General features: G+C 47.8%; 1 protein-coding gene across 1 annotated transcript in view; it reads right to left on the reverse strand.

The window, feature by feature from the left end:
* The window catches only part of ARG2 (arginase 2), a 37093-nt gene that overhangs the window by 5759 nt on the left and 18404 nt on the right, over nt 1–12930 (reverse strand). Inside the window, exons 3-4 of the mRNA XM_074955504.1 lie at nt 9835–10012; nt 8552–8711 (exon numbers count right to left, since the gene is read on the reverse strand). Coding sequence (XP_074811605.1) covers nt 8552–8711; nt 9835–10012 — 338 coding nt within the window. The remainder of the gene's footprint in view (nt 1–8551; nt 8712–9834; nt 10013–12930) is intronic.

The raw sequence follows: 12930 nt of genomic DNA on the forward strand, positions 1-12930 counted from the left end.
TTTGGAGTTGATCCTGCTGAAATGTATCTTGAAAGGGCTTTCAGTTCATCACCTAAATCACTCGCATCAATATCGCGCATGTCATCATTGTCAAAACAGTCTCTAGTGCCCTGCATTGCTGGTGTAGGTCTTCTTCAGGTATAGTGAGGAGATTTGGAATATCATACAACATCCCAAATATACTGCTGTGTTCCTTGAGCTGCATGAAACGTTCAACTGACTGTATTGCACAATCTAGCACCTGGTTAAAGAACTCAATTTTGAACTGTTGTTTGGTGTCTCTTATGGGATTATCCCATGCCTCTTAATCAAAAAAAGAGAGTCTTCTGTGACTTATTTTCCACCCATTCAAGAATACAGCTTCAGTGCGAAGTCCCTCTGCCAACTTCTGTGCACTCTTCAGAACGTTTTGAAATCCCTCATCTGACCGGTATGACTTTGCTTTGTCCAGTTGTTCCACTGCTCCAGATAGATCAAGGTCAACACCTTGGCGTCTCTTGCTTACAAGATTTATTTCAAACAGTATGTCATGCCACAACACTAAGCCATACAGAAATTTGAAGTTATGTATGTTTCTGGTGATTCCATTTCCCTCTGCCACTGTTCTCCCACAAACAGTTCCTGTCATAGCATTGTCCTCCATAATGGCAACTATGGCATCATCTATCTTCCCAATTTGGTGTTTCGAGTGGAGGCGATAAAGCCTATGACTTTCTCATCATGTGGCACTCAGTGGTTTCAGTGTCAGAGAGGATGTTCCCAGATGTTGCTTCAAAATTTGCCATCGATGAGTTGATGCAGAGAGAAATACACAGCTGTTTTGAATTACATTAAAAAATTCAGCAGCCTCACTCGAAGCTGATGCTGCATCACTGACCACCAAGTTCAATGATTAAGAACTGCATGGGACAAAAAAAGCTTGAGGGTTTAATTCTCGGATCCGTGTCTGCACTCCTCTGTTCTTTCCTCTCATGTTGGCACCATCATCATAGCCCTGACCTCTCATGTCAGCTATCGCAATTGCCGTGTCTTCCAGCTTTTTAAGAAGCACATTTGTCATACCAGCTCCTGTAGTATCATCAAATGTCAATAGAGTCTAGAAAATGCTCTGACAGTCACCATTGCAGGGACATTTGCACTAGGTTCTGTTGTTACAAAATGCACCATTCAAGTCATTTGTTCCGTATGGCTGATGTCAGGTGTGCAGTCCAGACTAACAGAGGAATATCTTGCTGACTTCAGATCTGTCACAATCTTCTGTTTGACTCTTGTTTCCAGAAACTGTATGATCTCATTTTGAATGGTTTTTCCAAGGTAGTGGTGTGTGTACATTTCTTGGGTGGTGACTCATCATAGAATCATAGAATATCAGGGTTGGAAGGGACCTCAGGAGGTCATCCAGTCCAACCCCCTGCTCAAAGCAGGACCAATCCCCAATCAAATCATCCCAGCCAAGGCTTTGTCAAGCCTGACTTTAAAAACTTCTAAGGAAGGAGATTCTACCACCTCCCTAGGTAATGCATTCCAGTGTTTCACCACCCTCCTAGTGAAAAAGTTTTTCCTACTATCCAACCTAAACCTCCCCCACTGCAACTTGAGACCATTACTCCTTGTCCTGTCCTCTTCTACCACTGAGAATAGTCTAGAACCATCCTCTCTGGAGCCACCTCTCAGGTAGTTGAAAGCAGCTATCAAATCCCCCCTCATTCTTCTCTTCTGCAGACTAAACAATCCCAGTTCCCTCAGCCTTTCCTCATAAGTCATGTGTTCCAGACCCCTAATCATTTTTGTTGCCCTTCGCTGGACTCTCTCCAATTTATCCACATCCTTCTTGTAGTGTGGGGCCCAAAACTGGACAGTACTCCAGATGAGGCCTCACCAATGTCGAATAGAGGGGAACGATCACGTCCCTCGATCTGCTTGCTATGCCCCTACTTATACATCCCAAAATGCCATTGGCCTTCTTGGCAACAAGGGCGCACTGCTGACTCATATCCAGCTTCTCGTCCACTGTAACCCCTAGGTCCTTTTCCGCAGAACTGCTGCCTAGCCATTCGGTCCCTAGTCTGTAGCTGTGCATTGGGTTCTTCCGTCCTAAGTGCAGGACCCTGCACTTATCCTTATGGAACCTCATCAGGTTTCTTTTGGCCCAATCCTCCAATTTGTCTAGGTCCCTCCGTATCCTATCCCTGCCCTCCAGCGTATCTACCACTCCTCCCAGTTTAGTATCATCCGCAAATTTGCTGAGAGTGCAATCCACACCATCCTCCAGATCATTTATGAAGATTATTGAACAAAACCGGCCCCAGGACCGACCCCTGGGGCACTCCACTTGACACCGGCTGCCAACTAGACATGGAGCCATTGATCACTACCCGTTGAGCCCGACAATCTAGTCAACTATCTACCCACCTTATAGTGGTGCTTCTGGTGCTCCTGGGAGTACAACATCAAACTCATCCGTCAGCTCCACAATTTCAAGGAACTTTCCATTGTTTGGCACATACAGCTGATTTGAAGTGCCATGCAGTGCTAGGTTTTGGGTAGCAAGCAATGAGCCTTTTCAGATCGTTTTGCCAGTAAAGAGACTATCAGCATCAAGAGAAGATTGCGTCAGAGTCTATGGTGCCCTTTAACCTTGGTCTCATCTCAAGCTCCTTCCACCTATGGAATGCTCTCTGGTGATTTGCTGCCTTCTCATGGCATGCCAGATTTCTAGCCAGATTTTTCCAGTCCTTTGTTCCTGTAGAACCCAATGTGGCTGGAACATTAGACTGGAAGACTGTTTTTGCAATAAAAACAGTATGCAGCATTCTGGGGTTTTGAGTACATAAAAGCCATGGCCTCTCCACTTTGTCACCACTGGGGATTTCACGTCAGTAATGTGTTGGATGGAAACTTCTATTTTCATGGTCTTTGGGGAACTTGAAGTTTTTCACTTGCTGTGGCCCATGCAGTACAAGGAAGTCCCTCAGGCTACAGCTCAAGTGGGTCCACAGTCCTGGATCATCTAGACTTAAGGAACTAAACTCAGCAGTAGCTGTTTCTTGCGCCTCCACCACACTCTTCTCTGATCTACACTTTTCTTCAGGAATGTGCATGGTTAGATCCATTTGAGATGAAGATATGGATGCTGCAGTAGCTGCCAGGTCACCTGCACTCTGACTAACTGGAAGATCAGGCATCTCCTCACCACTCACATCCTCACTGGGGCTGGAAGGCTCACCGTGAACATGTGTGTCTATGCATCTCAGGAGAGCTCCTTCCTGCTTAGATAGAAAAGCTTCCTTTGCTTTCTCTCTTTTTCTGAATGCTGCCCCAGAGGGGTGTTTTTCTTCTTTCACTCATGACTGCTGTTCTGTGCCAGCTATAGTGGCTCTCACTCAATTGAAGGGGACAAATAAGCAGGCTGGCAGCAGGGCCTGACTGAGGGAAGATATCAACGTCTTAAGGGCCTGAATGGCTCCTACTACTTCATCAGTTGACTGCCTGTTCTCCTCAAGTGGGTTCAGGGAAGCAGCAGGAAACAGAAAGCTCCCTGAGAAGCTGGTGTTAATCAATCCAGGCTCCTGGGGGTGTTAGAGAGGTACATAGAGAGAAGAAGGAGCCTCTTCTCCTTGCAGCTCCAGCTGCTTTCTGTTATTGCCTCTCACCTTTTCTCCTGCCTGCCTGTTATGTCTCTTGTGCCCTCCTTCCTCCAGCACAGCACTCCACCATCTCCGTGCATCTAGAGCAGAGAGAATCCATATGCACCAGCAGCAGACAATTTTCTACAATCTGGGTTCTAGTGGCGCCCCCCCTTCCTTCCCCCAGTCTGGCACCTGAGGCGGCCCCCTCAGTTCGCCTCACGGTAAGGCCAGCCCTGAATGAGAGATGGAATTGAATCCCAGCTCCGACTCAAAATATGGGACCAATTCCTCGACAGCGCTGTCACCTGAATGGACAGATGGACAATGAGGGGAACACTGAATTTGTAGCGCCTGCAGTGGAGTTTGTGGATGGGCTGCAGAAGTAACAACAGCAAAGTTTTTCTCTGTCAAGAACTGGCAAAGGCAGATGTGAAAACCATGGCAAACCTCTTTATATAAATAGCATGTACCTCTATCTAGGTGATTAACATGCTGTCTGCTTTATGGGAGCAGAGTTAACTGAATCCTGAATGGTTTTACACATTTCCAGGAAAACAGACAATGACTAACTCAGCTGCTGATCTTTAATGGATAATACAGTGAATCCACTGCTAGAAGTCTACCTCTGACCCACCTACAGTGAGCTGCATAATCCAGAGGCCCAGGACAGACAAAGCGACTTGAAAAGGGATAAAAAGATGACCTGTGAACTCAGAGGGTGGGCCACTGACTGAGGTTCAGAGTAAGACAGGCTGCAGGGGGTACAGACTACCTTGTCCAACTCCAGTGATGGGGGTGCCTGAACTTGCAAGGAAAGGCTAAGGTTTAGGGAAGACAATATACATAGAGGTCTGTTTTAATCCTTTTCCTCTCATGGTCCTATGGATACGTACTTTGAAGAGGCTATTCAGTGTCCATGCATTTTTTTTATTCCGATCACAGCAAGTCTAGAGCAGGGGTTAAACCCAACTTGGATCTGCTGGTAAACAAGAGTGCAGCAGATCTGGAGACCCAGTCTAAGAGTGGGGTGAACTGCAGATTCTACCCTGAGCAAAGTACAGGCACAAGCCTGTCACTGGGAGAGGGTGTCCATAGAGAGGCAGCCTGTGAGGAGCCAAACGTACAGCTCATGCTGAGCCATGATCGTTGACATCACTAAGTCAGTGACCTAACAGACTAAGCCCAGGATTGGACACTAGGAATCCTCTGCAACTATGATGCGGTGACCTTGGGCAAGACAGCATGTGTAAGACATTACTACCTACTTTAAAGGGCAAGCAGGGACTAGTCAGTGTTTGTACAGCACTTTGAAAAGGTTGTATACTAATACAGCTAGAAGAGTAGAACCAGAGTATTCTTCAGGCTTATAAGTGATTGGTCTGAGTGAAGGGGGACCCAGCAAGAGCTACACGAGTTAGGGGTAAGCTCTCCTCTCCAAGCTATCAGTGCAGTTTATCTATTACACAGGTACAAATAAAAAATTTTGTTCATGCATAATCCCTTCTCTGGTAATTCAGATGTACAGCCAAGCCCGCTACACGAAAAGCCAAACCACTGAACTTTCACTTACAAGCTGTTACTGATTAACAATAAATTATATAAAAACAACAGGAGTCCTTGTGGCACCTTAGAGACTAACAAATTTATTTGGGCATAAGCTTTTGTGGGCTAAAACCCACTTCATCAGATGCATGGAGTGGAACATACAGTAGGGAGGTATAAATACATAGCCCTATGAAAAGATGGGAGTGGTCTTACCAAGTGGGGGGTCAGTGCTAACGAGCCAATTCAATTAAGGTGGAAGTGGGCTCGTTAGCACTGACCCCCCACTTGGTAAGACCACTCCCATCTTTTCATAGGGCTATGTATTTATACCTCCCTACTGTATGTTCCACTCCATGCATCTGATGAAGTGGGTTCTAGTCCATGAAAACTTATGCCCAAATAAATACGTTCGTTTCTAAGGTGCCACAAGGACTCCTCGTTGTTTTTGCTGATACAGACTAACACGGCTACCACTCTGAAACCTGTCACAATGATTATATACAGTGTGAAAAGCGGTTATTTTCTTGCACCAGTGCTAAATTCTCCCCCTAAATGGTGGTATGGTTCAAGGGACCAGAATAAAGGTCTAAAAATAAGTCTCCCACCCATCAGCCAGGCCATGATAGCCATCAAAATGTGAGATGTTTGCGGTGTCACACCATAATGCTATGAAAAGGTTCTGTCAGCTGCCCTGGTTCTGCACTGATGTATCCGATGAAGAGAGCTGTAGCTCAAGAAAGCTTATGCTCAAATAAATTGGTTAGTCTCTAAGATGCCACAAGTACTCCTTTTCTTTTTGCGAATACAGACTAACATTACTGTTACTCTGAAACCTGGTTCTGCACTGTTACAGGTGGAGGTAGGGGGCCTAAAGTGGGGAGGTTTCTATGCAGTCTTGGGCGCTCTGATACCTGCCTGAGCTTTCTGTGGGACATTGGGGGTGAACCCCACTCAGACCCCCTCCCTCCCACCACAATTCATGCAGCCACCTCTCCTAAATTTTAGGTGGATTTTGCCTTAGCAGGGCTCCTCCTCGCTGCTGCCACCATCGTCCTGGACTGCCTTGGCCTCAGAAAGCACTCAGCTGCTGCTGTTCCTCCAGCAGTTCTAGGAACCTTGCTCTTCTCTCTCCCCTCCTCTTTAAGGGAGAGCGCCAGCTGAGCAGGACCCAACAGTAGGTTTGGGGTACAGGAGTCAGTGGAGTCTATTCCTTTTCCCGCTGGGGAGAGGGAAGGGGAAACAAGGGAGTAGAGCCTCTCAAATCTGAGGGACCCAGGATCTTGGAGCCTGCTCCTTTCCCCTGTTGTGAAAGACCTATTGGGCTTTGCTCCCTCCTCCATCCAGAAGCAACTGCTGACTCTTGGCCAGGTGAGCTCCATCTCTCTCAGTCTTCTCTGTTCCTTGAGAGATAGACAGACGAGGACCCGGAGCTGTCACAGGAAGGTCTCCTTCCCCCGCTGCCCCATTTTCTACTGGGTGTAACTGGAGGTAAATGCTGACTAGTTATTTCCAGGCTGGACTTTTCAAGGAGTGGCTAGCTCATTACATCAAGTGGTCTTACATTAACTGGGGCCTTCCCTCTGAGGAGTTTGAGTGTTTTACTAACCTCATGCAGGGATTACTGCAGCCCTCTCTGGCATAGAAAGCAGCAACAGTTCACATAAAGAAGACTATTCAAATGCATCCCAAGGAGAAACAGGATGGAATTACCAAGATCAGATCTGTGTAATGCACAGCAGACCCCAGGGATCTCATATTTTGATGGCTCTCACATGCTGACCTGGCTGATGGGTGGGAGACTTGCTGTTTAATATGGAGAGACTTTATTTTGGTCGCTTGGACTATACTACAGATGCTCCTTGGAGGTTTCCAATGCACAAGTAGAACTAGTTTAGCTTGCAGGATCTGCTGGGAGTTCAGTTCAGGGTGGTTTGGCTGCATAATTTCCTTTCCATTGTGTGTAATACGGCACTGAACACTTGTTTCAAACAAACAGTTACATCCTTCCTTTAAGAACAGCCTGATGCATAACCTGCAGGTACCCAGTATGTGCTGAATACACATACTGACAAAGTAGGATACTGTGAAGAGAGCCAGATTTACTGCATTTCCAGCTGCCGTTCTCAGCCTGCAGGCGGTGACCCTCTCCTATTCCCTAACCTGGAGCCTAGGCTGAAGCAGACATGCTCACTTCTAACTAGGTCCCCGATGCAGATGCCACAGACACTGTACTGGTTACCGTGGCAGCCCCTACAGTATGCTATAGGAACTTGTACGAGGGCTTCCAGGCTGCAGCCGAGGCAGCGTGGTTATTAAATGCCCTAGGTGTACCAATATCGAGCCTCTTTTCGGGCTGCTGCAGAAGCAGGCCGCTCTTCTTGTGCCTTTAAAGATAACGGTCATCGTCAGCAGGGCACTTTGCCAAGCAGGCTACAAGCAGCCCTGAGTGTAACATTTACTAGAACATCTAGAGCTACAGCAATGTATCAGGACAGCCCATGCAGGACCTGCCCCCGAGGTGGTCAAAATATGGAACAGTTCCAAATAGAGATGTACAAGGAGAGGGTAAAAGGAATGTGAGCTATGCAGGGATGAGCTTGGCACAGCTCCTATGGGCTCAGATGGGGGAGGCTCCCTTTCTGGCTCACCCAGCAGGACTGCTGCCTGCGCACTCCAACAGTCTCCGTGTATTGGCTACAAGAATATGCAGGCTCCACACAGTGTCCAGTTGCTGGATTGGAGCCTTTACTGATGCATTAGGTCTGTTTTAGCACAGGAGACTGAGTGGCAATGGGATATGAAGCCTCTCACCTTCAACTTCAAATCCTGATCAAGCAACTTGTGACATGGGCTCATGCTCTCCGTCCAGTTCCTAGCAGATGTGCCTATCACAAAATCCAATAGCACCCCAGCAGTAAGTGCCCCCTAGGTGACAGTATCTACAAAGAGGCCAAGAGCTGAATAAGGAATGTCTCTCTCAACACTCGTGTTAGTCTGTATTCGTAAAAAGAAAAAAGAAAAGGAGTACTTGTGGCACCTTAGAGACTAACCAGTTTATTTGAGCATGAGCTTTCGTGAGCTACAGCTCACTGATATGCTATGCATCCGATGAAGTGAGCTGTAGCTCACGAAAGCTCATGCTCAAATAAACTGGTTAGTCTCTAAGGTGCCACAAGTACTCCTTTTCTTTTTTCTCTCAACACTAGCAGTTAGTAGATTATAAACATAGGATGCCTGTAACTTTATCTTATCTAGGGGATAAACGGGATATCAACCTCAGGGGCAGATAAGCCAGCACCTTTCACCAGAATTGAAATTAAACAGTGTGCTGTACAGTAACCTCCCCCACCCTCCAAACAAAACCTAAAGCCACTTACTTTATCCTGGAGCTCTCGTAACAGAAATGAGACTGGCTGTCCATGGAGGTTTCCAGATTGAGTTGTGAGAGGGGTGTTGATATCGGCATGTGCATCCACCCAGATCACACAGAGGTGAGGGCACTGCCGTGTGTGGCCACTGATGGAACCAAGCGCCAAGCTGAAAAGTACATTAAACACACGTCCTACTGAACAATTCCAGGGACTATGATAAGCGAGGTTGCCACATTTCAAAATGTTCAATATTTGCATTGCAGCATCTCATCCCAGTGAGACCTGCCATCACCACATAAACATCAGTGTGACATGTATCACTATGCATCATGATTCTGCATTAGCCCACAGGAGACTGGGCTACCTTTCATAAAACTCTGAAGGAGTACACGAGTACTGCGACATGGGGGCAGGGCTTTGCTTTTTCTTCCTTCAGGCTCTCTTACCAAGAGCCCTGCCACCTCTCTAGCCTTCACCTGTCCCAGGTCCAGATGAGCATCAACAGAACCCATCTCACCCCCACCTAGCAGGCTCATCTTACACAGTCACCAACCGAACTCTGTTGGCTCCAGTCATTTTGCCTCATTTCGACACAGCCCACCTCCTCCCTTCTGTTCCCAGTCTGGGGGTAGAGACAGAAGAGGGATGTGATATTTGGAGGATGGGAAAGAAGAGGATATGGAGGTAGACGTAGGACTCTCTCTCTCTCTCACCACAGCACTCCCTAGCCCCTCCCCCCAAATCCTTTAGGAACTAGCTGGTCCCCAAAGAGTTACACACCTGTCCTAAGGGTTAGTGTCCTGCAAGCTCCCTAAAAATATGTCCACAAAAGTCAACGTGGGTGAAACTGACAATATGAATTCCCTCAAAAAAGGGCAGCTTCATTTGTTTTTATTACTTGCAGCTTCCAAAAGAATTTGGAAACAAGTCACTGCTGTCTGTTACTTTCTAAGATCACTTTTTTATTGCTTCTTTTATTCTGCTGGTTCTTGGAGTCACAGAATTAAAGACAAAACAAATATTATGTCCCCACATGGTACTGCCAGGAAAGTAGGAAGAGGCTTTCAACGCTGCAGGGCCTGGGAGTAGCAGATACTCACAGCAACATCATCACGCAAGCAACTTTGACACTCTCCCAATCTATGCCTTGCAGAGCTTCCATGGCCCCAGACCCCTCGTCCTTTCATCTCAGTTTTGATTTACACCAGAGGAGATACTCCACCTCAAACAGTTAACCGTCAATCTGTGACATTCAATGGCATCCACCACTCTCATCCAGGTTGACTCACCTATGGTCGCCTCCCATGGTTACACAGCTGTGTCCAGCAGCCACTGCTCCGCTCACAGAGTCAGCCAGCACCTGGCTGGCTAATCCCACAGAGCGTGGGTATTTGACCAGGTTGTTATACAGCTCATCATTGGGCACTTGAGTGAAACTCAGATCTCCAAAATCATACACTCGGCAACCTGGAAACACACAGAGCAGCAAAAAGGAAAAGGTGGGTTAAGTCCGGATTCAAATACCCCAAAAGGCATTCTAAAAACCTTGTCATTGTGAGAGTGTAATGCTGAAAGAAACAGGTGCTCCCCACCCTATACCCTGCAGCTCACCAGTAACTATTAGGATACTGCCCTACCAGACACCACCCGAGCTTACTGCATCAACAGCACTGATTCAGCCATTAGAAAGAGCTCTGAATTTCCAGCCAGCTCTGGCTGGAGTTAAGTGTGTTACAAAGAGAAACTGCCTCAGGGCTCCCATCCCACTGGACAGAGCAAAACACAGCAACAGAGCTATGGGATTCTGAGATATATATTCAGCAGATGGCGAGGGTTGCAGAGTAAACAAGAAATTAGAGACGGCTTCCCGAAAGACTCCCCTGGTGTGTGCACACCTACCCACTGACTATTAAAGTATTACCATTTTAGGGTCTATTTACATAGACAGTGAAAGGGGTGGGGTGGCAAAACAAGACACACACACACACATATATAATATATATTATATATATATAGGCAACACAGCCAGTCACTAAGTATCAAGTGTCTTGGGCTGATGGAGCTCTGAATTATTGAAATTTTCCACGTTCCTTTGATCTGTCACAGGCTCAAAACTTTGATGATGTTCTTTACAAACGTATCCAGATCTGTTGGAATTCCCCCGGCGTATCAAGACAAGGACCCAGCTGAAGATAGGCAGCTATGTAAGTAAGCTATTTAAGTAACTTACAGTGGCACAGGGACAGCAGATATAGAAGGGCAGTTTCCTGCCTGTTATACAGTGCAAAGGAGTAGAGGGCTGCTGAAAAATGAGTACAGGGTGAAAAGTAAAAAGCCCCAGAGACATAAGAACCACCTTTTTAGCTCTCTCTTTACAGGACGTTAATTTGTGTCCAGGCAGAATGATTTTGTGCCTTCATGCCATGTTCTGAGATTGCTCAGGACACCACCACATATCATGGTGCTACAAGACCAGAGAAAAACCATTCGGGAGTCCTATTAATCCTGCACATTGGACAGACATATGGAACTCAAGCGCTGGAAGTTTTTCCCTCAGCAGTATCTGTCGCAGACTGGCTCTGGCGCCCCCTAGAGGGGCACACATACGCTGCGGTATATGAGGCACTGCCTGCTCCCCCCACCCTCAGTTCCTTCTTGCTGGAAACTCTGACAGTGGGGAAAGAGGGCGGGTTGTGGAACGTACATGAGCAACTCATCTCGAAGAACACCAGTTACGGAAAAGGTAACTGTCTTTTCTTCAAGTGCTTGCTCATGTCCATTCCAAGTGCCAACAGAGGCGGGTAGGAATTCATGGACATGTAGATTGCAACACAGCTCTGCCAAACCCAGTTTCATCTCTGGCTTGCTTAGTGATGGCGTAGTGCGCCGTGAATGTGTGAACTGAAGACCACATCGTGGCTCTGCACATGTCCGGGAGGGGAACGTGCGCCAGGAAGGCCGCAGAGGACACCTGAGCTCTGGTCGAGTGGGCCCTCACGATTGGCGGTAGTGGGACCGGTGCCAGCTCGTAGCAGTGCTGAATGCATGAGATGATATAGTTGAAAATCCTCTGCGATGACGCCAGAAGGCCCTTCATCCTTTCTGTCGTGATGAAGAGCTGGATCGACCTGTGGAAGGGCTTGGTATGCTCCAGGTAAAACACCAGGGCACGTCTGACGTCCAGGGCATGCAGCCTCCTTTCCTCCCCAGTGACTTGGGACAAAAACACCGGGAGGAAGATGTCCTGGTTAACAGGGAAGGAAGACACCATCTTTGGCAGAAAGGCCGGATGGGGTCGCAGTTGAACTTTGTCCTTGAACGCCACCGTATACGGCAGCTCCGATATCAGGGCTTTAAGCTCCGACACTCATCTCGTGGATGTTATTGCCACGAGGAACGTGACCTTCCATGACAGGTGGGAGACTGAGCAGGAGCCCATAGTCTCAAAGGGCAGGCCCGTGAGCCTAGAAAGAACCAAGTTAAGGTCCCACTGTGGGACAGGAGCCTGGGATAGCGGGAAGAGTCTCAAGACCCCTCAGGAATTGGACTGGGAGGTGAAAAGCGGAGATAGCTGCAAGGTGCACTCTGATGGAAGAAAGGGCCAGCCCCTGGTTCTTAACATGGAGCAGGTAATCTAAGACAGTATCTCTTCAACATGCTCCTCTTTACAATCTATGCTCAGACGCCCAGTGGGAGAACCTTGTCCATTTGGTCAGGTAGGTTACTCTAGTGGAAGGCTTTCTGCTTTCCAAGAGGATTTGCTGGATCTCGTTAGAGCAGGCCTGCTCCTCCAAATTCCACCAAGCAGAATCCACGTCATGAGGTGGAGGGAGACGAGGTTGGGTATAGGAGATCCCTGTGATCCTGCGAGAGCAAATCCAGTCGGTCGGGAAGCGGCCGCTCCCTGGCCCCAACTAGGTCCATCAGCGTGGTGAACCAATGTTGGCGCAGCCATGCTGGGGCGACCATGATGACTTTGGCCTTGTCTCTCTTGACCTTAGACAGAGCTCTGCTGCTGAGCAGGATCGGCGGGAACGTGTACATCAGAGCCCCCGACCATGACAGGAGAAAGGTGTCGGAGAGGAAGTCTTCGCCTAGGCCTTGTAGGGAACAGAAACGATGACATTTCCTGCTCTGTCTGGTGGCGAACAGGTCCACTTGGGGCGTTCCTGATTTCTGGAAGAGGGTCTGGGTACCTCCGGATGGAGTTAGCACTCGTGGCAAGAGAAAAAGTGATCGGCTGAGGCGATCAGCCAGCATGTTCCCAACATTGGGGAGGAGACAGGCCTCCAGCTGGATTGCATGGTCGATGCGGAAATCCCATAGCTGGAGTACCTCTTGGCAGAGGGCTGATGCACATTCTCCCCCTTGCCTGTTGATGTAAA

The sequence above is a fragment of the Natator depressus genome, chromosome 6 (assembly GCF_965152275.1).
Source record: "Natator depressus isolate rNatDep1 chromosome 6, rNatDep2.hap1, whole genome shotgun sequence".
In the NCBI taxonomy this organism is placed as follows: Eukaryota; Metazoa; Chordata; order Testudines; family Cheloniidae; genus Natator; species Natator depressus.